A 26,531-nucleotide genomic window follows, 5' to 3' on the forward strand; every position below is an offset into this window, starting at 1 on the left:
AACCAGTGGTCTAGATCAGTGTTTACCAATTTGGGGGTCATGACCCTCCGCAAAGTGTTTTCTGGGGAGTCATGGGTCACCTTATATGCATTGTATCCCTTGTTAAATGATTTCTTCCTTAAGCTTTTGGAGAGTGATATTAAAGTTAGTGTGTATATCTATGTATGAGACTTAGACCCTTTCAGGGAGAAAGAAGCCTCTACACTCTGAGAAGGGATGACTTAACCTTGTTAAAAATACCGTTTTATGCAAACATGATGGGGAGGTCATGATTCAAAAAACGTTGGGAACCACTGCAAAGGCTTCTACAAAGTACAACTGGAAATGCTTCTACAGCATGGTCCTTCAGACTGTGACAGACACAAAGGGCACGTTCATAGAGAGCTACAGTATGTAGGTGTTTCCGGAAGAAGCTACAGCACTCCGGTGTCCTGGACATGATTTCATTAGAGATTGCAGTTGGTATCTACTTTTGTTTCAGTGGCCCTCATGCATGAACCAACACAATTCCATTATGCCCACTCATCTCAGGAGAACAGGCTTTTGCTCTGCGGTCCTGGCTCATGGGTCTCTACCAGCAACACCACCACCACGAATTGTCAGGAACAAGAGCTTCCTCTCTGACACAGTAGGCCAAGAGGAGGCTACTGATGGACAGGACCTCTCAGTGTGTGACAGCAAGGTGGAGGGACACTGTTCTTGGCATGGAAGGTCATTGGTTTGCCTATGTTTGCAGCCCCTTCCATCACAAGACAAAGGGTGGTTTATTTCCTTCATAATGACTCTACACTTCCCCTTCCAATCCATCAAACAAGACTGCCCTACACAAGGGGGGAGGGGGAGGGGAAACTTCCCCAAACCCTAAAATTATTGCCGCAGCCTGACCTGGCACGCAATGAGACTGGGACCATGGCAAGTGCAAAGCAGAATTTCTCCATCACTAATCACATCGGTCTTTTCCCACGCACCACCTGCCCACTGTGGGATGACTGATGCTTTTCGGAGCAACCTGCCTAGAATTTTCCAGAAGCCATAATCTCCTCAGCAAAAAAACACGATGGAATTAGAAACATACTTAAAAGCTTGTAAAATATAATTAACACAAGGTGTGCTCCCCCTTAAGTGAATATCTTGTGGAAAGGGGGAGGGAACTGTCCTTACACACACACCAACTCTGTGTCTCCCTTTATTTTTCCTTTTCCTCCAGCCTCAAACTGGGTGCTCTGTGTCAGAGAGAAAAGAGTTTCGTCCGGGGGGGGGGTTAGAAATCCCACCTCCCTTTTTGATGCCAACCTAGAATGGAGAAGCTACTGCACGTTAAACAGGTGAAGAGAGGCTCCACGAGGGGGTGGTAATGAGCCATCAACGCTGCCAACCCAGGCTTCTCGGCTCATTTCAGCCCGAGTGGAGCGTAGCAGCACGTTCAGAACTTTCTTGACCGCCGCGAGCTGCCGTAGTCGGGCTTTCGCTCGCTGCTTCTCGGGCTGCCACCCTCAGTCGCGCGAATTGAGCGACTCTCTGGGATCATGGCGGCAGCCGCTTCCACCCACCCAGGCACCGACGGAAGCCACCACCTTCGCGGAGGCGGCATGGAAGCCGGTCGGGAGAGGTTGCAGGATGATGGAGTGCGGACCCTCACTTCGGTTGAGCAGGTGGGGCTGACCGCTTCTTTCCGCTTCTCTTGACAGTGGGACTACAAGTCCCGGCGTGCAACGCGTGCTCATGATTTCTGGGGTTCGGTAGGTTTGTCTCGGCAGAGAGTTACACGCCACTTGTCGCATTGTATATCCATTGTGTTTGGTACCTTAGGAATCTCATGGCTCATTGAGTGGGTTTGGCTTGCGTGGTTGCTATCGTTGTGTTTGGTTTATTCTTAAATAAGTTGCATTCCGTAGGTGGTGTTTCAGCTCATTTGATTTCGGCTACCGAATGTGGGAGTTCCTGCTGGAAAGTCATTTATGAAGACTTATCTAAGACCTAGTGGTTTATATAGAATTGACTCTCCAGTTATGTATCATAGGAATTGCCTGTCTCCTACTTTTGTGTTAACAATCTGCTTACTCTAGAAAGTAATTTTGTTTCAGCTGGAGTTCAAGAAACTTGAACAATGCTTTTATAAGGACCACCCAAAAGGCAGGAAAATGTGTATCAGCTTTTGCAATCTTGAAAAGACAAAACATTGAGTGAGATGTTTCAAAAAGTTGGGGAAGAGCATTCCATTTTGTGAATTTAGGCCCTTTTTCAAAATTTGGCCTGTCCTCAGGGATCCCTTTACCAGCTGTCTGGTAAAAAAAAGATGTGCAGAAATTTTTTATACATGCGAAGAGGTGTGGTTTGGGGAATAGAATTTCAAAATACTTTCAGCAGTGCATCTTCATCACCATTAGTCACACCTGTATTTATTTAGTTTATGTTTGCAGGCATTATTATAGTTAGCCTGTCTATCTAGACCGTGCCACTTTTTGTGTGATGAAGACTAGTCTATTACCGTATACTGTATTGAAAATGCCACTTGGACATTTGCCTTCATTTACACAAACAGCCTTTGCCTTAGCAAAACATATGGCTGTGAGATTATAAAAGGATATTATTATTATTATTATACTGACAAAGAGGCGATAGTTTTCTATATTGAACTGGAAATAGATGATGATAAGGGGTTGTGGATGAAAATTCTGTATCTCACACCAGTTTCCCTGTATGGATATCCTGTCATTCAGTTGTTCTATGAACATTCATTTTTCAACCTGTTGCAGCTTTTAAATTTGAAAGGAAAAAATTGCCACACCTGATAAAGTTATCCAAAGAAGGGAAGGCTAGATTCAGTATTCTAGTACGTATACTAGTCCACTGAGTACTGCTGAAAGAGGAATGGCGAACTGTGCCCTTCCTGCATTTCTTTTCTGAGTCCGCAGTGGAACAGAAGACTCCATCCCTCCTTCACAGGCTTGCTCACCTGCTTCCATGGCCATCAGTTTGTTAGAAGACTGGCACACCATATTGCAGCTTTAAACTGTTCTCTTCCCTTACTGGGAGAAAGGTTTTACCACTCTGTGACAAGATTTGGTGAGGGAACCCACAGGGCAGGACCAAATAAAATTGCTACAGAGATAAATCCAGCCTCCAGGTAAGATGACAACTAGCCATACCTAAAAAAATAAATACCTTTCAGTTAACAGTAAGCACAGGAACACAAACAGAAGCAAGGAGGGTAGGGTTCCCTAATTAGATGGAACATTATTTCAAAATCGGCAAGAACCTCACTTGCTGCTACAAGTCAGAAGGAGCAATCTAAATTAATATAATTTAAATCAGCAAAATCATTCATAGTATCGGTATTTTATAATTATTAATTAATGGAACGGGTAATTACAATTTTTAAAATATTTTTATTTACGCTATTTTAAACGTACCTTTCTCCTTAAAATGGACCCAAGGTAGCTTACAACAATTAAAAGACAGTATTTAAGCAAATAACAGTGAATATACAATACTAATTATATAATTGGATATAATAGTCATAACAAAATAATTGCAAAATATCATTTAAATAGTGATTGGAGGTGCTACATTGTAGCCTAATGTATCTGGAAAGGACCAGGTAGAAAGAGGCTATTTTAGGATCTGGAACAATCACAGTTTTCTTTTAAGACAAAGTGGACACTACCACCCCTCCACCTTGTTTTGAAGCAGAGGTGTTTTTCCAAAACGTCTGCCATCTGCATTTGGCCAGCAGGGGTATAGTCATGGAGGTGCTGGGATATGAAATTGCTAAAATTCCACACCTCTGTTGTAGTGAAGTTGGTAACGTACCCAGGATCCGGGGTGGGGAGTCAAAGGAGGAAAACAAGGAGACTTGCAAGTTTAGGTATCGGGCACAGGTGAGCAACGTGCAGTAGATCATTGGAACCCTCCACAGAACTGACACAAGTGCATAAAATAACAGTTTAGCCATGGATGAAATATTGTTTCTTGAAATCAGCACATTTACAAGGCTCTATTGGATAATGGACCTTTAGCAGGCTAGATAGCTCAATGAGTTAGATATCAGAGCCAGAAGCTGGGAGTTCGATTGCCCACCGTGTCTCCTGGAAGAAGAGGTAGCTTTGAGCAAGATACAATGTTCCAGATTGCCCCCAGAAAGAAGGGAATGATAAAGCACTTCTGAGTACTGTAGTTTCTACCTAGAAAACCCTGAGAAAGGTCGCAATGACTAAAAACTAACTTCACAGCATGTAATTACTGTATTATTCTAAAACTTGTTAATCTCCAAAGCTTTCACGTATGATCCATCTCTGTGTTTTTAAGCTCTAGGCTTAGCTACGGTATCCCTTGGTGCCACATCCAGCAGTGCCGTGTATGATAGCGACAGGCCTGCTTGGTGGTAGCTCTCACCCTTGATTCCCCCTACTGCAGTGCATTAGTCACCCACATCATCTGCTCTTTTTTTGGATTATGGGTAAAAACAAAATAAAAGTAAAATAAAAATAAAAGAATAAAATAAAGAGACAAACATTTGGCACCTTAAAGACTAACTTTATGTTTTTTTTAATGCAAGCTTTTGTGGACAAGTCCAATTCATTGGACATAATAGAAAAAGATATACATCTCTTTTTTTGAGTTCTTCAGAAACTTATTTGTTTACCCTGGTTGTTCCTAACCATTAATTGATTATGTTGTTTTAAGCCTTGTTTTACAAAGTCTCATGACTTTAATATTTAAAAATATTTTAACTATTAGGATATTTAATATTGTTGTATTTTTATAGTGTTTTATAATTTTAAAAAAAATAATAGAAGTGGTGAATAGTTACTTTAAGAAAGTAAATAAAATTTAAGACTGCTAGTGGTTGTATTTACAATGAATCTGCTTTCTCAGTAAATGTAGCTTTTGTACTGTACATGCAGCCTACATTCAGACTGTTTGTGCCAATTTTTTTTCTTAAAAACAAGCATAGCTGATTCGTAAGTTCTGACCTCTCGGTTACATTAATAAATGAACACACAAGAGCCAATGTATTTACTGTGGTATAGTTTTCATGGGTTAGCATGCACCATTTTAGCTTACAAAAGCTAAACTTACAAAATTCCAGATGAGTGTTGGCCACTCATCTGGAATTAATAAATGCGAGACTTTAGTTAACTTTTATTTAAGTTGTTGCATTTGCTTTGTTCATTATATTGCTCCATAGTGTTCTAATGATGTGTTGCACACTTAAAATTAGCTGTTGAAAGCTGTTGACCTGGTGGTGATACCATGTTTATTTGTTCTCTGTGGAAGTTTTTTGAACTATAAGTCTGAAAACAAAAAGGGCCATAGTGTAGTAGGAAAACAGGGCATGTAGTTCTTATCAGTTCATGGCATTAAGCAGGGACAGGAAAGGCCTCTATCTGGTATCTGGATTTATCATTTTTTATTGCTAATTAGCTAGGAGGACAGTTAACCTGATATGGTGTAAGGCAACTTGTGGTTTAAATAGTATATGTGGTAAAAGTTGTACTGGATAAATTGTTGTCTGTGGTCATTACAGTAGTGCCTTGCTTAACGGGCGCCCCGTTTAACGATGAATCCACATAGCGATGGCTTTTTTGCAATGGCTTTTGCGATCACATTGCGATGTTGCCTATGGGGGAAAATCGTTTTGCGATTTTTCCCCATAGCCCCATTTTCCCCAGCTGACCGGCTGGGGCTTGGGAAGGACCGTGGGGGAGGCCTCCCCCGTGGTCCTCGCAAAGCCCTAGCCGGCATTTTCCCCCAGCTGAGTGGCGGGAGCTTCCGAAGCCACCACCGCTCAGCTGAGCGAAAATGCCGGAGGTGGCTTCGGAAGGACCATGGGGGAGGGTTCCCCCATGGTCCTTCCGAAGCCATCGCCGCTCAGCTGGGCGAAAATGCCAGCGGTGGCTTTGCGAGGACCGCGGGGGAGCCCTCCCCCACGGTCCTCGCAAAGCCCTAGCCGGCATTTTCCCCCAGCTGAGCGGCGGGAGCTTCCGAAGCCACCGCCGCTCAGCTGGGCAAAAATGCCAGCGGTGACTTTGGAAGGACCGCGGGGGAGGGTTCCCTCCACCGCGATCCTCCCAAATGCCCCATTTTCGCACAGCTGACCGGCGGTTCCAAAATAGCTGCCTGCTGTGTTGCCTCGCTTTAGAGGCACCAAAAATGGCCACCGCTATGGAGGATCTTCGCAGAACGGTGAGTTTTCCCCCCATAGGAACACATTAAACAGGGTTTAATGCGTTCCTATGGGTTTTTTTGCCCCATATAGTGACGAATCTGGATAGCGACGATTTATCCAGAATGGATTATCGTCGCTATGCGGGGCACCACTTATATGTGAAGAACTGCAAGTCCTTGCCATGAAGCACAGGGAGACAAGAAAGGTGATAGTCCTGTAGATGTATTTAAAGCATGATGCTGACCATGGCTGCAGGTAAACAGGACAATTCAAAGTACGTACTGTACATAAGTCCCCCTGGATTTTAAGATTTCAGTGGAGGCTGTCAATCCCACCACTACCACTGGTGGATGTTTTTTGGGGTGATGTTTTTGTGGCTGGTCCTTGGCTGTGTAGGTTGCAGTAGGAAGTAATGCCAGTGACACTCCATTTGCTGTTTTGGTTATGTAAAACTTTACAGGGTAAACATTTTCCACTCCCTCCCCTCTCAAGGTTTGGGATTTATTTACAATCACTGGAAGAATCACCTAAGTATTAGCGAAGGAAATAGTTAAAGCCCCAGTTGTCTAGATAGACAAAGTGAAAAATTAGTTTTGTTTACAAAGCATATCTAATGTTTGGTGTTTGACAGCCTTTTGTCTTGGTAGGGTAACTGAAGCAGAGAGTAAATAACTGATACAAAATCAGCTTGATTGCTGAGTGCATGTGGCTGTTTCCCCAATACAACATTCAGCCTTTGAACCCACATCATTGAGGGAAATCTCTGAAACTGGAGGAAAGCCAAGTATCTTCCCTGAGACCCTAAAGAGGCACACACAAAAGCCAATCATGCACACTGTTGGTAGAATTGTTCCCCTGTATTCAAGAAAGTCTTGGATTCATGGCCTGAGCCTGATTTAATTTGCTCTTGCTGTCTCTTGCTGTTAAGGCTGAAGTGGCTGAAATTACAGTTATCTTCCGGTCAAGATCATTACTGGTTGGGTTTGAGCTTTGTTGCTGGAGGCCTGAGACTTGTGTGAGGAGGAAACATTTGCTCATTATCTCTCTTTGCTGTCTGACCTTTAATGAAGAGAGCACTTCTCATATAAGGGAGAGTGTGTGAAAATGCTAGAAAGAAAGGCAGAGTGGCAGACTATCACAAAAGTGTCAATCAAAGCTTTATTCCCTACCTTAAAATGAGCTACAAGACAAGGAAGCCCTAGAAAGTTTAGTCCTTTTAAGGAATTCTTCCTTCTGTATTTGGTTTTTTTGTGCTCTGCTTTTCCCTTGTTTCATATGAAAAGTTTGTGGAAATTACAGGTACACTGAAGAGAATAAATGACGTGTAATATTTTGTCCTTGCTTTGGGACAGGTGTGCTTAGGCAGGGGTAGATAAAGTCACGCCTTCTTGATGTTTTGGACCATAGTTCCCAACAGCTGTGTCCAAGATTGCCAGTAGTAAGGAATGTAAAGTATCTGAAAATTACCAGGTTGTCTGCTTCTGTGTCTTAATGTTCTAAAACTAATATGTGGTCCATTTGTCTTTGTCCCTTTGGTTTCTGCAGACAAAAGTAGAAGATATTGTTCAAGAAGTCTTTGATGTTTACAAGACAAACCACCATGACCCACAGTAAGTCATTGCATCCATGAAACACTTGCTGCACGCACAGTTTAGAAAGAACAGACTATTTAAGAACTTGTTTTGGGTCACTCCTGCATCCAGTGGAACCCCTGAATCTATACATTGTTTAGGACAATCATATCGCTCTCCAGAGCATCTTGAGGGGACATGGGCAGTTGCAGTGGGGGTAGGGGTGAGATTTTCTGTGTGTTTTCTTTTGCTTGCTTATGTTAAGATTCAAGCCAACGTCATTATACTGTATATGCCTGTAGTGGCATGTGCACATCCCGAATACTAAGTGGAGTTCTAGTAATTCCATCACATCATGGCAGAACTTTAGTAAGTTACTAGTTGGGTTAAAAACCTCAGAATCCAAAACATGGCTGGTGGGGGATTCTGAGAGTTGTAGTCCACAATAAAGTAACTTTTAAATTTCTGCATAATAGATATACAGGCTGGGTTCTGGACCAGCTTTTTGCATTTGAAAGAAAGCTTCAGTTTGGTACAAATGACAAAGTAGAAGGTGCGGCAACTCTGTCAGGTCTAGAAGGGAGCGAAAGACTAAAGTCTTCCAAACTATCCTGAAATGAGGAACCTGTTCTAAAGGTCTTAGTAGATCACAAGCTGAACATGAGTCAGTGATGGAAGGAGGGGTAAAAGAGAAAAAAAAATAGCTAATTCTGATTTCCAAAGCTGTCTTTGATATCACAGAAAACTTGGCTGTCAAAGGTGGGACTTAGCATTTGATTTAGACTAGCATAAGGTGATTCTCTGAGCCTAAAACCATCTTTGGATGCTGACCAGAGCACCGGATTAGGTGGGCCTTTGGTCTAATATGGTGGAGCACTTCTTATGAAGTGCTCCACTTGCAATCAGCCTTCCAGGTGGGTACACAAGACAGGAGTAGAGCAAACAGATAGGAAATTTTCTTTTTCTCATTTGGCTGAATGGTCATGGTGAACATAATTTAAATAATTCATGATGCTTTTTGATCTCTTCTTCAGGTTTGTTTTGCACCGGGAGAAACACTTCCACTACTTAAAGAGAGGACTGAGGCAGTTGACAGACGCTTATGAGGTAATTCCTGCAGGGTTTGTTATTTTTCCCAGTTGTGCCAGCTGCTGAACTCTTGTTTGTATAACTTTCACCATATAAGGCTGATGAGATCTTAAACTGAGGCAGCTTTTATCTCAAGGCACCCATGCCTCTTGTATAATCCCTTTCATTGCTGAGAAACTGTGGGTGTTGCAAGACAGGAAGAGAAAGTCTCTAACTGTCAAAAATCACAGCCGCCAGTATGACTTTATGGATAATTCATGGTAATTGGAGACATCCTTCTCCTGTCTCCCACATAGGCTCATGATGATGAAAGGGGAGCCATGAGTGACTTGAGACAGAAGTATTACAGGACTTTGAGTCACAATATGGCCATTAAAATTATTTCATCGTCGTCGTTGTCATCATCATCCACTTCATGGGCACAGGTCTTGTTGAGGTGGAGGAGCTCCAATTGAGTGTAGGGAGAGTGAGAATAGACAAAAGAAATTTCTTTACCCAGCATGTTGTTAGTCTGTAGAACTCCTTGCCACAGGATGTGGTGAAGGCAACTGGCCTGAAGGTCTTTAAAAGGGGATTGGACAGATTCCTAGAGGAAAAGTCCATTGCAGATTACAAACCATGATGGGGATATATAATCTCCAGGCTTAAAAGGAAGGTACTTCAAAATGCCAGATGCAGGTGAGGGGTATCAGGAGACAGGGATCTAGTTGTCTCATGTTCTTACAGAGGCCTCTGATGGGGCCACTGTGAGATACAGGAAGGTGGACTAGATGGGCCCTTGGCCTGATCCAGCAGGGCACTTTTTATGTTCTTATGAAATAAGCAGAAACCCATACTGGATTGGTTGTTGCCCGGGTCAACAAGGACTGCGTCAGATGCTATAGCCCCTGGGCATCTGGTGACAAATGGGCTACAGGGCTCAGCAGACCCTGTTGAGGAACCAAGACACACTGCTGCAAAGCTACTGGAAAAACGTATGTAAACGCAAAACTTGGATTCTTACCAAAAATCAAGAAATTATGAAATGTTACTACAAAGCAAACCCAACAGCCGGTGGTTTTTAAAAAAGAATGATGCAAATTTGGAAAAGGAAACACCCAAGTAGTGATATAACTGAACAATGATTAATGGACCAGAGAAGGTTTATCATCCAGAGTAAAGTGTTTTCAGAACTGGAATGGTAAAAACTAGAAAAGGTGGCAAGATCAACACAGAACAATGACCATAATATGGAAGACAAATGGAGGGGAGTGGTAGACACAATAGTGGAAGAAAACGTATCAGTAGAGGAACGACATGGAAAAAAATAAAAATTACCGTATTTTTCGCTCCATAAGACGTACTCCCCCCCAAAAAAAGTGGAGGGAAAAGTGTGTGCCATTTTGTGGAGCCAGAAAAATCGTCATTTTGTGAACAAACGGTTCGCGAAGCAAGGACCTAATCAACGTCAAGCGAAAATCCCCCATAGGAAACATCGATTTGCAATTGCAATAGCGATCGCAAAAAAGTCATCGTCCATACTCTTTTTGAGTCTAGAGAACATGGTAGCTGCTTTGCCAGTGAGTTTATCCAGCTTGACATCTAGGAAGAGGGTGTCAGAGATCGTTGAGCCAAGGTTCACAAACACATGAACAACCTCCAATTCTTGTGTAGAGATGGTAATAGAGGGAGGTAAGTCCACGACCTGGCCCATGACTTGTGTTTTCTTCAGACTGATTGTTAGTCCAAAGTCTTGGCAGGCATTGCTTAAATGATTCATGAGTTATTGGGGTCTTCAGCAAAGTGGGCAACAACAGCTGCATCATCGGCAAAGAGGAAGTCCCGCATGCATTTCAGCTGGACTTTGATCTTTGCTCTCAGTCTAGAGAGATTAAAGAGCTTTCCATCTGATCTAGTCCAGAGATAAACACCTTCTGTTGCAGTTCCAAAGGCGTGCTTCAGCATGATAGCAAAAAAGATCCCAAACAGGGTCAGCGTGAGGACACAGCCCTGTTTCACTGTGCTTTGAATGTCAAAGGGATCTGATGTTGAGCCATTAAAAACTACAGTGCCCTTAATTTCCTCATGAAATGACCTGATGATGTTAAGGAGTCAAGGTGGACATCCAATCTTGGAAAGTATTTTAAAAAGGCTGTCTCTGTTAACCAAATCAATCTATTAGCTCCAGGCTGCTGGTTAAGTCATATGAGGATCTTTTAACAGAGGTCCCTCATCACTCCCCTCCCACATCCCAGGGGACTCAGTTCCTGGCACTTCTCTCTTGACTGCAGTCATTTCAGCACTGGCTTCAGTTTCCATCGCTGAGGCCAGTGAAGTCTTGATAATAAATAAGCTTAGTTTGGGATCAGACTTGGGGTCTTTCAATGAGGGTCAGTATTGATGGCTGGCTGTAAGCGAGGGTTGTCCTCTCATGCTTTGAATTGCCTCCTCCTGGTGAAAGTGCTGCCTCTCTTTCTGGTCCCTACCTCTCGACACCAGCACACTGGAGCTGGAGTGGATGCAGTCCCTCACCGGCAACTTCTGCCTCTGAACACTGAGAACCCCCCCCCAAGGATTCCTACCAGAGATCCTTGTTTGGCTCCCAGGTCTGCTCCACCTCAACACAAAGGATGTGCTCCAGCTCCTCGGACGCTGAGCCCCAGGTGTTTCCTGATGCCTCGCCAGGTGTCCCTGATCTCGAAGAAACACCCTCGCCTTCCTCCTCACCTTCTTTTAATCCCCCTTCTGGGCCTGCCTCTTGGGCTCTCGGGTGCTGTTCATCACTTCTCTCCCTTTAGACCCCTGCACTTCCCTCCTCCCTCTCTCCTTCAGACCTTGGAGCACCTGCTCTTCTCGGGATGTGTGTGTGCATGTGTGTGTGTCTGAGGCTAGGGCAGACAGCCCACCCAAGTCACTAATAGTGATCCCCTCACACTAGCCTTGTTAAACTTGTGCCCCCTGTAGGCAATCAATTTTAAGATTTACATCATTGAAGTTCAAAACTCTGAGAAATTATTACCGCATGTTTTGTTTTGTCTATTATTTTGTTTTTAGTGTTACAGCAAATCCTTTCACAAATGTATATCCAGTCTCCTAGACTTTAATTTTACTCCGGTTAGTCTTTGTCACAGTATAGTCTTTTGCATTCTCCTGCTGCCATTGTGTAAGAAATGCGTCCATCCTTAACAGCTTTGACAGGCATGGATTTGAACATCTCCTGTTTCTTCTTTTATAGTGTCTGGATGCCAGCCGCCCATGGTTGTGCTACTGGATCCTACACAGTTTGGAGCTGCTTGAAGAGCCCATCCCAGAGTCCGTAGCTTCCGAGTAAGCTCTGTTTTATCCTTGGACTCTCTTCCCAGAGAACACATCGGGGTTTATTCCAACCATTGCAAAATATCATAATCTGAAGTAACAGAACAGAATGTGATCCCTTCAAGCCTTGGGGTTCTTTCCTTTTTTTTTTTAAAGGTTGGGAGGAATTTGAAAAATATGCAGACAATCTCTGATGAAGATTCAAAATTTGTTTCAAAAAAACAAGACCATGGGCTTTGAGTTCTGTGTCTTTATAGCTCTCTGTTTTGTTAACAGTGTATTTAGTAAAGCTGCCTATCTGTAGACAACTGAAGATAAAATCAGAACTCAGCATAACAGAAATAAGTACTGTACTAAACATTGTGTGAAATTATTTGCTACTTCACTTTTTAACTAACAAATTACAGTAGAAAATGACTCCCAAGAGTCTGCATTATCTTAAGCATACTGTATGGTTCTCTGAGCTAACCCCCCCAGTGTCTCTGCATGATGCATTAGCATTTTTTTAAAGGACATAAGAGCTCATTGTCTTGTTTGTCTCACTCTAACAATAACCTCTCAATAGTTTCTTCTAGAGTGGAAGCTTTTTGTACATCTTGTGATCAGCATAGAGGATAGTGGGTAGAGCTTTATCTCACCCCCTTGGAAAAAGAAATCCATTCTTTTTTCCCATTGTCTTCTTGTGTTCATAATTTACTTTAATTCATTGCTCTTTAACCAGTTCTTCACAGGGCAACATTAATAAATGGGGTGTGGGTGGGGGGAGGGAGAACTGTGCCTAGCAAGAGATGATGGTGGGATTGTTGTTTCCTGCCCTTGAACATCTGAAAGATTTGTGCTTTCATCAGTCTCTCTACCAATGCATACTGCAGCTGTTCTATGTGTGGCTGCTATGGCCCATTCACCACCTGCTTTCAACTCTTCTGTTGACAGTCGTTTCAGTACTAGTCCTTAGACACCGGTCAGGCAGTTCACTTCCAGAGCTGTCCTCCCAAGTTTTGCCAGAGATTTTGCTGTGCTGGCATAACCTTCATGAACCCGTGACTGCCTCCATGCCCTGCTGAGGCCACAGAGTAAGACTTTGTGGGGCAAAGGTTTCATAGGAAAAACAACAACAAGATTTAAAATTGCTTCTAAATGCCATACCACTGTGGACACACCTAGTTTAATTTGACATTCAAAACAAAAGAGGATCAGGTCTGGTTAGTCCTCTGGATGTGAGGCCACCAGTGTGTGCCAATGATATTTAGGCGAGGCTCAGAAAGAACTCTTGTCTGAATCTCTGGTGAGTCACTGCCGGTCAGAGTTGATGATAACTGGGCTTGGAGGATGTAGGCTTTGACTCAGTGTTTAAAATTCTGTTGCTAAAACATGTGCTGTGCAAGGCTGATGGAGTTATCAGCATTGAAACATTTTCAGAAATCATCATTATCATCTTAGAGCAACAAAACTGGAAGGGACCCTAAGTTTCATCAGGTCCAGCCCCTGTTTTAAAGAGGCACAATCCAACTCCCAACCTCTGGCTGCTTGGCCAGGTGCCTAAATCACTGAGCTAAAAAACATGCAATTCACCCTTGAAGGGGTCAAGGCTCTCTTGGGGATCCCTTGTGTCATCAGGAAGCTGTTGGAGACTGCAAGATGAGGGGAATGTCTTTCATTTTCTAAGATAGCCACCATGAGATTGTTTTACCAGCAGAGACCATTTTTGGAAATTAAAAAGCCCCCCCCCCCATCCAAGGGCCCACAGTAGATTCCAGACAATTCCCAGGAGAATAAGATTTTTTTTAATTTCTGAAAAAAATTGCTGTGGCTGTGTCGTCATCAACCTTACATAGTTTAAATTATGGAACAGGATTTCAGCAGGTATCAGGCAGTATCCTATGGTCTTGTGTTCATATTGCCATCATGTCATATTATATCCAAACAATGCTAGTGTGTGGCAATTATACCAAGATTCATCTTCTAACTTGTTCTCCTTCATTTAGAGCTTGCTGGTCCTTGACCATAATAAAGTCATCTATCCATCCATCCATTTAGAGGAACTGTGGCTTTAATGCACTATTGGTGCTTAATGTTGAAAGGATTCCCCCACTCAGCCTTTTAAGTCCTATGTATAGAGTTGGCTGCCTGTGCATGATTTCTTTGAAACATCAGGAGACTTCAGAGTTCAGCTGAATTACGTCCAAGAGCTGTTGCTGTTGCAGAATGTGACAAGCATAGAAAAGTCTTTATTGCTTATTTAAGTAAAGCATTTATATCCTGTTTTTCAGACTAAAGTATTCCCAGAGTGTCTTACAGATCTTTTTTTTTTAAAAAAAAAAAAGTCAAAAGACACAACACAAAAGGAAATTATAACAGGAACAAAGTGGATCTTAAGGAAACTCAAACATCAGTTCTTAGCATGCTAAGGAGTTAAATCATATGACTGCTGATCTGCACAAGTTTTCCCACCTACAGTGTTTTCAGTCAGTTTGCTCTTTTTGGCTCTTCCAGAGGCTCTAAAAGAATGGCTCTCAGCTGTGAAAATCTGTATGCATTTTTGGGGTGATGGAAAGAGCAGAAACAATACTGAAACGAAACCAAGAGTTGATGCTTGCTGCTTGTTTAAAACTAACCTTTTGTTCACCTTTCCTTTGTAACCAGTGTATGCCAGTTCCTGAGCCATTGTCAGAGCCCCAGTGGAGGATTTGGAGGGGGCCCAGGCCAGCACCCACATCTTGCTCCCACTTATGCAGCGGTCAATGCTCTTTGCATTATTGGCACTGAAGAGGCGTACAGTGTGATCAACAGGTAAAACCGGAAATGGGATTTTATTAAAAGTAGTATTTTCTCGTAACAGTGTTCGGAAAGTAATTTGTTTCATTGCTCGTGACTCAAAAGTAGCATGTTACATTACAAGCAATGCTAGTTACTAACATGCTGGTTGCAATCCTGTTGGTGTAGCTACACCTGCAAAAGTCTGATAATGTCATTAGAAGGGACAGGTGTTTTGAAAATTAAACACCCCCTAGTTCTGTCCTGAGGCTCCCATGTTTCCCCTGTAATTCCTTCCATTCTCAGGAAGTTATGGAATGTCAGGAGGAAGTTTTTAGTTGACAAAAACCATCCCTACTTGTGTGCAAAGACACAGAACTTGTGTACGAAGAATTGCATAAGTCATCACAGGAGGGACTGTAATGAATGACAATCAGCCCCTGTGGTGACATCATTTCCCCTATGCCAGTGTAAATTAACAGGATTTTAGCCATGGACAGACTCAGACTAAAATTGCTTCCTGTGTTCCTATAGGCTGAAATAAGGACCGAAGAAGAGATTGACGTTTTCCTGGATTATCTTGTTGTATTTTGAGAGATTTATAAACCTTTGATGCTGAAAATGCTTTTGACGTAGGCTGAGATGGGCAGAAGGCAGATTGGGATTCCTTGGAAGATGTCTGGCTAATTTGCTATACCTCTGAAGGCTTCCAACTCCCAGTTGTATAACAATAGCAATAATAAAGTGGTTTTTCATGCTTAAGTTGGGCTTCTGAAATGAAGAAAGCTTAGTGGTAAGCAGTTCTAAGTTAGTTGTGGGAAAAAGCTGAGAGTTATGAGATATGGCCTGAAAACATATTTGTAATCTGAAAATACATCCAGAGACACCTTGTCCTTGTCTTTTGCACCTAGCTTGGGATGGTAGGCACTGGTAAAAAAAAAGTAGATTCAAGCAGCTAGAATCCTGTTGTGCAACTTTATTCCATATGAGTCTCATAACATCATCAGCAATTTTAATTTTTTCCTAAATCAAACATTTTCTGAAATAAGAGAGGAGAATCAGAAAATTTTAATTTTCAAAAAACAGTTGCATCTGATGATGTCATCATCCTTATAAAGCTGTGCAACAGGATTTCAGCCAATAAGTATGACATCTGCACATTCTTGGACTACAAGATCCTGAAACCTCTTCTACTCTTTTTTGTTTGTTTGTTTGTTTTGTTTTGTTCTGGTGTCTTTTGTTTGGTTGGATCTTTCGTTTCCCCTAATAAGGATAAATTTTCACTGTGAAGTTCTTGATCTTGGTTTTCAGGGAGAAGCTTCTGGAGTATTTGTATTCCCTGAAGCAACCTGATGGCTCCTTCATCATGCACATAGGAGGAGAAGTGGATGTCAGGTATGCTGGGAATAACCAGGTGTTTCTCTCACTTAAGGCAATATACAGTAGCTCTTGATTGTTGCAAGATTCATACAGCAGCTTCTGGCTTCTAGTGTGTTAGAAAGTCATAATGTGCTTCTGACTGCTGAATGACTAAAGTTGAATATTCCCAGCTCCCTTCTCAAGCAGGCAGGAAATTTGAAGAAATTAGATGTTTGTATGGGAGAAGTATGGCACACATGGTCAGAGTTTTGTTGGCAAGAGAAAACCCATCTGTTGAAAAAAGCAAGGGCTTCTCACCCTAGCCATCTGGACTTCTGTGACAAAACCAAGAAATTTGGCTCTGGCTCACATTCAAGGATCAATATTATTTTTGGGCCTTTCCACTGCCCAGATCTTCTCTGGATGCCCAAAAACATGAAATAATATTGTGGAAATACTACCTCAACCAACAATTTTAATAACCTCTACCAGTATTTCTTTGTAATTATGAGTGTGCAAGAACTCAGCTTCAAAGTATTTGTCCATGTAACCTATCTACAGCCATGTCTGTGTTACAGAGAGTACAGTTTAATATTATTGGGTTCCTCACCTTTCAATAGCAGTAAATCACGTGTTCTTCAGTCATCTATGGATTCTGAATAGGTTTTTATTTAAATCTCAGGAGTGCATATTGTGCTGCATCGGTGGCTTCACTCACCAACATTGTTACACCAACTCTTTTTGAAAGGACAGCAGAGTGGATAGCAAGGTAAGGACATCTTTGTCTTAGAAACCTAGTGCTCGTTGTATTGCCAGCGTGGATGGTGGTAATATGTCAGCACTAAGAACTTGTTAGAAGAACAAGATGTTTCTCATACTGTTACCTTGGGGGCAAGAATACATATCCTGTTAATATGGTTTGTTTTGTTTTGAATTAGATGTCAGAACTGGGAGGGTGGAATTGGTGGTGTCCCTGGCATGGAGGCTCATGGAGGATACACCTTCTGTGGACTGGCAGCCCTGGTTATTCTGAAAAGCGAACACACCTTAAATTTGAAAAGTTTGTTGGTAAGTAACCGTTGGTCACCTTTGCTTGTCTTCTCTATGTGTTGTTGTCTCTGTATTTCTACATTTCAGAAAGAGGCATTGTATCATCAGCACACTAAAATGTTTTTGTTCCTTAGGAGCCCGTTAAATTTCTTTTAAGGAGGAAGGAAATTCTCAGCTCTTCTCTTATTTGTGTTTACCTTCTTTACATCCACTTTAAAAAGCAGTACTTGCTTTCATTTTTAGTTTTTCCTTCCTTATTACCCAAAGCTTAGTGCTACTTAAAATCTCTCTCTCTGCATTTATGCAACGTATACTTACCGTATTTGCTGGCGTACAAGATGACTGGGCACATAAGACGACCCCCAACATTTACACTCAAAATATAGAGCGGACCGCTCTGCTGTGGTGCCGGTGGCGGCTGCCCAGGGCTCTGCCCAGGCCCGCCCTGGAAGTTCATGGCCAGCGAGGAGGAGGGGAAGCGGCTGGGCGGGCGGCGGCAGTGGAGGAGGAGGAGGAGTGGAAGTGGCTCTCCAGCGGCCGGCGGGCGAGCGGGCAGCTGGCTCAGCGGCGCTGGGCGGCAGGCAGCCCGGGGACAGGCTCTGGCCACTCAGGCATGGCCGGCTCTGCTTCCCTCCCTCTGTCCGGACTGACCGCCTGTCTGCCCTCCTGCCTTCCTCCCTGGCCGGCGTGGCCCCGCGTCACTCACTTAATGGTGGCAGCTCCTTCCTGGCCCAACTGAAGTGCACCTGGCGTATAAGATGACCCCCCCCCCCCTTGGAGGCATTTTTGGGCCTAAAAAGTCATCTTATACACCGGCAAATACAGTAATCATGTTCTTGTTCTTGATTCATGGAAAAATATATACAACCTATTTATCTTCATTTTTCACAAATTTAGAACTTCATCCAGCCCATTACTGATTTAAAATATTGATTTAAAATATTGCATTGTATTGTAAAAATATTTGAAATATTATGGCTTAACAGAGCTTGCAGAGGATAAGCAGAAAACAAAAACAAAACAACACACACACGAAAAACACACACCTGTATTTATCTTTTTAAAAAATATCAGGTCAAAACAAAAGAAAAATCAAAAACAAGTGGACTTGGTCCATGAAAGTTCCCATTAAAATATAGCAGCTAGTCTTTAAGATGCCACAGCATTTTTTGTCTTCTTTACTTTTTATTTTTCTTTTGTTTTGGCCTGACACGTTAGCACAGAGTTCACACGGCTACCTCTTCTAAAATGACATTTTTTTTTAAAAAGACACCTTATTTTTGCAACTTCCTGGGCATCCCTTTACTCTTAATTTTTTGTTCTGCCAGTCTATCAGCTTCTCAAATTCAGCTTTTGTAGAGATTATCAACCTAATTTTAATTCGATATATATTGGCTGTCTGACTGCCTTATTTTTACTTTCTCTAGAAAAGTGGTCAGGGAACAGGGGTAAATTACCCCAAATGGGGTAAAAATGAAAATCCTGGGGGTAATGGGGATGGTCGCTGCAGGCATTTTACCCCCAGGCATTTTATTTCCGACAATGCTGTGTGTAGGCGGGCATTCCGTTGTGGGGAGAGCGAGCCCTGGCGAGGAACTGCACAGGGCACCCACCTGCCCTCCTCGCCTCCAAAGTGGGGGGGGGAGGGCCACAGACCGGTCCAGCTGGACTCTTTGCCTGGCGGAGCCGTGGCGGGGGCTCTCCTGCCTGCCTGCACCCACCTGCCCGGTGCACTGGCAAGGAGGCCCCCTTCCCACCCCGCCTCCCCTGAGCTCATGGCCAGTGGACCTGCCGGCCCTGCGGCACCCGCCTCCCCTCTCCAAGGATGCGCTTTCCCAGCGGTGTGGCAGCTCCAGACTGGCTGCCTGGACGGTGGCTGGGCGAGTGCAGGAGGGGCAGGGGTCGGCCGTGGACGCCAAGAGCCAAGGGGCGTCAGTGTCAATGGGGGGGGGTAAAAGGTAAAAAAGTTCCCTGACCCCTGCCCTAGAATCATTACCCCTTCACAGTTTAATTGGCAGCGTGATTACACTATAACAGGTTACAATGAACACCTTAAATGTGAAGGAGAGAGATGTACTGTGGTATTCCCAAATACTCAATGACACATTTACCTTGCAACTTTCTAAGGTGCATCCACTGCCTGTAGTAGCGTAGGGTGCAGCAGGCTTTGTGCTTCCCCTTCCCTCAGCTTTTGTAGCAGTTGCTATGACTGTGTTGAGCCGTAACAGTGATGGCTTTCTCTCCTTGCCAGCACTGGGTTACGAGCCGCCAGATGCGTTTTGAAGGTGGGTTTCAGGGACGTTGTAACAAGCTGGTCGATGGCTGCTACTCCTTCTGGCAGGCTGGTCTGCTGCCTCTTCTGCATCGAGCATTGCATGCCAAAGGTGAGTCTGAACGTCACAAGCTCCTTTCTGCTTCCTGAGGACAGCAGCCAGTTCTTTCCCAAAGATGATAAATGTGCAGGAGCTTGGCATCACGCAGGGCTTTTCATAATCTCTGTTATTGTGAAAATGAATGAGTATTGCCCCTTCGGAATGTATTGCAGAACCAGAGAGCGCCCAATGAAATTAGCCTGTCAGAGGCTTCAAACTAACAGAACAATTAGAAGGTACCAGTGACTTTAGCCGCCCTGCTGTCTGAGGCAGCTTCCCTTCCTTGCTCCTCCCCTGGATTATTGCCCCTTCTGGTTCCTTTCAGAGCAAGCTTGTTGTTTTTCCACTTAGCTGGCCAGCCCCCCACTACCTGCCTGATTGGGTTCCTCGGTGATTGGGCGTTGTGGGAGGTGTGCGCTGGGAGAGCACCTGGGCCATAGCAGCAGAGGCAACCTCTCAAGACACACCACTCAACGGTGCTCAAGGCATCTGTTACGGATGGGGCTATTTGTGGCATCTCATGCTGTGTCGTCTGAGGCAGATGGAAGAGATAGCCCTGCTGGGAGAATGTCTTTGTATGGTCAGGGTTCTCGTATTCACTTTGACAGCACAAACTCTGTCCCTCGGGCTTCCCCCACTGCCTTTTCCTTACCCATTTTCATCCTTTCCTGTAGTTCAGCCTTAAACCTACTGCCACTCCTAGAGCACATGCCCAATAATCTTTTACAGTCAGGCCTCAGAGTTGGAACTGTACCCCATTTTGGAGAAGTGTAATTTGATCTATGAGATGACTTAGCGGAAGATGTTCGTTAAATCATGGGGCATAGAGGCTTCTTTTGCTGTGCGATTCAGACCAGCTCAACAGACATGTGGTGATGAGACGCTTCTTTCGGACACCTCCTCTCCACCAACAGCTGCTTGCTGCTTTCTCCCTGTCCTTGCAGCAGTCTTTCCTTTTCTCACTGGCCCAAAGAGGTCCCCTGCCTAGGAGCAAGAAGAGGCAAGGCTGCTATGGAGACAAAAGCAGTAGGTGGGTGGCAGCAATCTCCCCCTTGCCAAGAGGGAAGAGGCAAGAAAGAGTTGGAAGGAGGCATTCCAGCAGTGAAGCTGATGTAGGAGGTGTCTTCCCTTTTGTATGTTCACACTGGCATATCTATGCTTTGCCTTCCTGTTGGAATTGTTAAACATTTTGCATGGGCCCCCTTCCTTCAGGTGACCCTGCTCTCAGTATGACACACTGGATGTTCGACCAGCAAGCACTTCAAGAGTACATCCTGCTGTGCTGCCAGTGTCCAGCAGGGGGCCTCTTGGACAAACCGGGCAAGTGAGTATCTTCTAACACAGGGGTCCCCAACCCCCCAATCCACTACCCAGCACTGGTCTGTGGCCTAGGCAGGACCAGTCCATGGATACAGATCTCCTGCCCCCCCCCGCAAGTGCCACCCCCCCCCAACCATTCCGCGGCTGGGAAAAGGTTGGGGACCACTGTTCTAACGGCACAGAATTCTTCATAGGAAGTCTTTGTTTTTATTTCTGATTAGAAAGCTTTGTTCAGTGATTCCACCTGGACAGCAAGAATGTAGCAGAGAGGGATTACACTTATAAATCTTAAAGTGCAGGTGTTATGAGGTGGTAAGGTTGTGATGAACTGTAAGAGTTGGGAAGCTGGTGCCAGAATCCAGATGTGGGTGCTGTGCAGTGAAACAGGTCCGTTTTGCACCTCTGAATCACCCAACGTTCACGCCAAGAGAAGCTTAATTCTGCTACCTGCATAGACACTATTTTTGCCACCGTATTTCTTCTCTTTGCAGTAGGGAGGGATAGGTAGGTTTGCAGGAGATGAAACCCCTCCCCTGGCAGCCCCACTGAGAACTCGTGCATCTAAGATTTCACCAGGAACCGCTTTATGGGTGCCTTCTGCCTATCTTGCAGTTCACTATAAAAGAAAGGCAGGATATGAAAATAATAAACCATTTTGAATAAACGCCTTTGCAACTATGAGGACATGGAATATACTTTGTTAATCTGAGAGGCTTGGAATGCTGAATTTTAGTACTAAGCCTTCCAGATCTTTTTCCACTTGCTTGGAATCATGTCTTGTTTTGGATGAGAAGTAGGATGGAGAGAAGCTACGCAAGCCACTCTGGTTCTCAGCAGTGCACAGATAAAAAGTTCTGGTTAAACTCCTTCCAGTTTCTTAATTTTCAATCAGTTCCATCCATGTCTTTAAAAAAAAAAAGTTGCTCCCAAGAGAATTATAAACTTGTGTGCATGCAGGGATGTGTGTGTCTACACACACACACACACCTGGTTCCTGGCTAGCCTCACCATTGTATGCACTTCTGCCTTCAGGTCACGGGATTTTTATCACACCTGCTATTGCCTGAGTGGGCTGTCGGTAGCACAGCACTTTGGCAGTGGAGACCTCCTTCATGAAGTTGTGCTAGGAGTGCCGGAGAATCGTCTGGTAAGTTGTGCTCCGGTGGAGCTAGAGGTCTGGGTCTACGTATGCATATGACAGAGATGATGTGCCTCCGTCACTGCAAGTCCGGCTTTTGGACTGACCGTGACTCTCCACACTCATCTCACTTTAAATATCTTTCCTCTTCCTCCTGCCTCCATGTGAATTGTGAACACATGCTTTGAACAGAGAAAACTGGTGCTCTTGAGGATGCTCTTCAGCTGCCTTCTTATCTTGTAACCACAGTGGCACTTGCTCACTTGATCTCTGCACCAGCAACAGGCAGCCTTGATGCAGTCCTGCTGGTGCTAAGGCAAAGGAAGTAAAATGGGGACACTGAAGGCTTTCCTGGGGCAACAGTCGCCTCTCTTCCCTCCCATAATTTATTTATTTATTTATTCGATTTTTACCCCGCCCCTCTAGACAATGTCTACTCGGGCTACCACCATAATCATGGTGGTAGCCCACAGAGAGAGCTGCCCCTTCTGCTGAGGAAGGCGGGCAGTGCTTGTCCTCAGAGAGTGAGAGTCCTGAAAATTGTTGCCTCTGTTGCATCGTCATAGCCCTCCCTCTTAATAGAGTAGACCCTTGGTCTAGATGGGCGGGAGAAAAATCTAATAAATAAATAAATGATCAGGGCATGTCAGATTTACGCAGATCTCATTGGTTGGTTAGAGCCTCGTGGTGCAGTGGTTAAACTGCTGCGCTGCAGCCAAAACTGTGCTCTGTGACCCTGGGATTCAATCCCAGGTCGCCGGCTCAAGGTTGAGTCAGCCTTCCATCCTTCCGAAGTTGGTAAAATGTGTACCCAGTTCGCTGAGGGGGGGGGGCAATGTGTAGCCAGCATAATTGACTTGTGTTATGGGGCAGTATATAAGCAGCATGCTTTGCTTTTGCTTTGATTGGTTAACGTTCAGGTCATTTCATTAATATAAAGCATACTAGGAATTTGGCATATATCCCCAAAGTGGCTGTGAGAAAATGCCACACAATATCAATATTTTCCTTTTAAGAAACAAAATGGAAACTATGCTATTCACATTAAATAAGAATAAACTTTGCAATTAATGTAGTTTTCAAAAAATGTAATGAACCGATACCAGCATTAGCACACTGCCTTTTAGAGCTTACACACTCAAGATGGCTAATGACAATTAAAACCAAGCACTAAAAAGTGATAAAATGCCAAAGTCCATAACAGAAACAGACAAATGTGGAAGATAATTTTCCCATTTCATAAAATCTGCTTAAACAAGGAGGTTTTCATCGGGTGGTTGGCAACCTTGCCTCTCGGGGCAAAGAAATCTACCTTGTTGGTTTGACTCATGAGAAATCCATGCAGTTGTAATGTATGCTTCATTTCATAGCAATCTAGGAAATAGTAAGCAGGAAGGTAGCAGTGGGAAGAGGGAAGCCTTTGTTTATGGTAGTTGCAACAGATCAGTGCAAGGGGTCTGTTCTAGTTTGGGGAAATTTGGGTAAATAATGGGTAGATAGCAGGACTAGGGAACTTGGGGCCCTCTGACTGCTCTTAGACTGCACATTTTACCAGCTCTAGCTGACTTAATCACTGGGGAAGGATCAAGGGAATTGCAGTGCATCAACCTCTGGAGGGCCACTTGCTTGCTGTCCCTGTACTAAAGAGAAAGATGGCTATGTGGGGAGCTCTTAAGCCGAGGCAGCGGGTAGAACAGGTATGATTTCTGTCCGCTTTCAGCAAGCCATGACCCTACACCCTCTTTGGCAACCCACAGATATCCATGCTATATAGGCTCTTCCCTTATGAATATAACCCTGAATATAATTCTCCTTCATATATTCCTCACTCATCTCACATGGAGTTGTTCCACCTGTATAGAGTCCTGTTGATAAGAGGGAACCATTCTCTTGGGAAGTTGTTCCAGCATTACCCTGCAGTTAATACTTTTCTTCCACAAAAGTGCGCAGAAAACCTTCTGCAAGGCTAACTCCATGTTTTGGAGGGCCTTTGGAAGATGACTCTTGTCTGTTCTCCTGACCCCAAAAGTTGGTGGACACTAAGAGGCCAAGGAGGAAGAAGCCTTCCTGTCCACCAGAGGGAGCAAGACAGGAAGAAAGTTGGTGTGGTTTTCTGTTCCTTGTACTGTAGTCTTGTTTGGTGCTTGCTTGCCTATCTTACCTGTTCAAATGAACAGATGTTATAACACAGCAGGAAAGGAATCCAGCCCTGAGACTGGAGTTCTGGCAGTTGCTCAAGGACAAGAAGCTGAGCTTGAAAATCCATGGATAAAGCCTGGCACAATCAAAGCCAAGAGCCCAGCTGAATAAGCCCATGGTGACTTTCAGCACTTCTTAGTCCCCATTGAGGTTTTTGAGGTTAAAATGAGGAGGAGAGCCATATGCACCGTTTTGAGTTCACTGGGATATAACTAAGAAATAAAACTTCTAGTGGTCAGGAATTTTGCAGGGGGTGTGTGAAATCTGTGTACATCATATCTAGCAGAAGTGGAATGTGCATATAGAACGCATTGGTTTTCAGAACTTCTCAAGGTTTGGCTTCTTTTGCTACAGAACTGGGGAGGGCAGACAGAGTCCCGGCTTTGATTCCCACTGTGTTATACTTTCTCCCAAACAGCAGCCTACGCATCCCGTCTACAACATCTCCCCTGACAAAGTGGTGCAAGCTGTGATGTACTTCTTGAAGAAGCCAGTTCCAAGCACCACAGAGGAGACCGCGGCTAACTGAGACAGAGCCACTGCCATTGTAGACACTATGCAGGGCTGCATCCCGGCCATTCAACCTGTGGTGCTGCACATTGACCAGTGTGGGGCTCCCAGCCGTGGAGCTGACTTTGGTTTGTTTGTTTTTCTTTCCTTGAGACTGGATTCAACGTTCTTTGTGTCTTTTGAAAGAGCTCTCCTAGCCCTACCAAAAATCTGTCAGGTTTTTCAGGACCTAACAGCAAATTGCTTTTGAGGTGGCAGATGGTTTGACATGCTGTCTGCTCAGTCATGCCAGAAGCCCCCTCAGAGGAGCAGTTTGGGTTTGGAACAGTGTGGCATGTTGACATCTTTGGCGTCTGGCAGATCAGTTGTGTGGTTTCATTTGCACTATGCTAAGCATCTTAGAAGGGCAGCTTCCTAACCAAGTGCATACCAGCCTGATCAAAGGGCAATATGTGATTCTCCCTCTGCCTTTACAGGCAATGTTGGTTTTGTCCATTCATACTCCCAATGTAGTTTAAGTACTTGAAGGTAGGAATCAAGCATATAAAGTGAAGTGTGTGCAAAATCAGCATGTCTGAAAAGATAAACTAGGCGGAGAACAGCGTGCATATCCACACTAAACAGCTGTGCATCAGCAGCTGGAATGCTTTTTGGGGAGTTCCTGAACAGCCCCCCATGAAAAGCTCTTCCATTATGTAAAGTGAAGAGGAACAATCTCTTCTGTGTCAAGAAAAATGAGACAGGTGGCCCAGACCTATGTAAAACTCTTTCTCTTGCTGATTGGTACTATTTGCTTGCCCAAGTGTGGAATTGACCATGTATTATGTTTGTGCATTTTATTAAAATAATATACTAATTCCTTTCCTATTACTTGCTCAGTTGTGCTAGTTCATAACATTCTTCAGTCTAAATGTGTTCCAAATTTTTAATTTATGAGGATGACAAGAAAACAGTTTGGTACTGGTCCACCCATTCAGAAAAAAAAATCACATTTTTGTCTCACTAGTATTCTAAGATTGTGTAATACAGGTGGAAGCCTGTGTAACTGAATGTATTAGCCATGCTTAAAATGAAAATGAACCCTGAGTAATAACGAATTATTCAGCAATAAGAGCTCTTACCATTGTTCTGAGTGACGCTGTCCAAGTTGGACTGTCCTGTGCTTTTTCTACCTGTGTTTCTTGGTGCCTATTTGAAAATAGATCTACAAAAGATTCAAAGTCCATCTCCAAAAGGAAGTTCACCAAATTCACCCAGTGATAATTCTTCAGATTGGTTAGTTCCTATACAGTACTGTACATGGATAGCAGCTCAACGGCTGTATGAGAGGCCTTTGGCGATTAATGGATATCCTTATTTTTATGTTGCTGTCTAATTGTATCTGCTTCCAAAAAAAGGTCTGAAGGTACAGGACAGTTCTTCCAAATCTAATTAGATCTAATCCAAAGTACATGCCTGAGATTGATACATAAACTATACTCGTCAGAGGAAGAATTGAGTAAAAGGAAAAGAAACTTTAGAGCAGGCAGTATAGAAAGATGTACTGTACAAACCTGCTTCCATCCTTAAGAGCAAAATAGTAGCCTGAGGGGACAATTCTAAGATCTCCCTTAGGGGACAATTCTAAGATTCTCTACAAAGGGAAGGATCCATTTGTAGTGTTGGAACTCCAAGGTCAGAGAGGAGATACGTTAGGAGAGATT

General features: G+C 43.8%; 1 protein-coding gene across 1 annotated transcript; it reads left to right on the forward strand.

Moving 5' to 3' along the window:
• The first annotated feature begins 1,427 nt into the window (after positions 1 to 1,427).
• On the forward strand, positions 1,428 to 25,698 carry FNTB (farnesyltransferase, CAAX box, subunit beta). Its single transcript, XM_020806012.3, has 12 exons — positions 1,428 to 1,652; positions 7,718 to 7,782; positions 8,778 to 8,850; positions 12,047 to 12,138; positions 14,770 to 14,916; positions 16,192 to 16,275; positions 16,922 to 17,008; positions 17,178 to 17,307; positions 19,541 to 19,673; positions 20,874 to 20,985; positions 22,014 to 22,128; positions 24,737 to 25,698. Exons 1-12 carry the CDS (start codon positions 1,527 to 1,529, stop codon positions 24,845 to 24,847), a joined length of 1,275 nt encoding a protein of 424 aa, XP_020661671.3. The 5' UTR covers positions 1,428 to 1,526; the 3' UTR covers positions 24,848 to 25,698.
• Positions 25,699 to 26,531: the final 833 nt, after the last annotated feature.

The sequence above is a fragment of the Pogona vitticeps genome, chromosome 1 (genome assembly GCF_051106095.1).
Source record: "Pogona vitticeps strain Pit_001003342236 chromosome 1, PviZW2.1, whole genome shotgun sequence".
NCBI lineage: Eukaryota > Metazoa > Chordata > Lepidosauria > Squamata > Agamidae > Pogona > Pogona vitticeps.

Excerpts from the sequence above, each read along its gene's own strand:
- FNTB (XM_020806012.3), top strand. The coding sequence starts at position 1,527 with ATGGCGGCAGCCGCTTCCACCCACCCAGGCACCGACGGAAGCCACCAC. Across the intron at positions 7,783-8,777 it reads ACAAACCACCATGACCCACA|GTTTGTTTTGCACCGGGAGA; the intron begins GTAAGTCATTGC and ends TCTCTTCTTCAG. Across the intron at positions 19,674-20,873 it reads TCGAGCATTGCATGCCAAAG|GTGACCCTGCTCTCAGTATG; the intron begins GTGAGTCTGAAC and ends CCCTTCCTTCAG.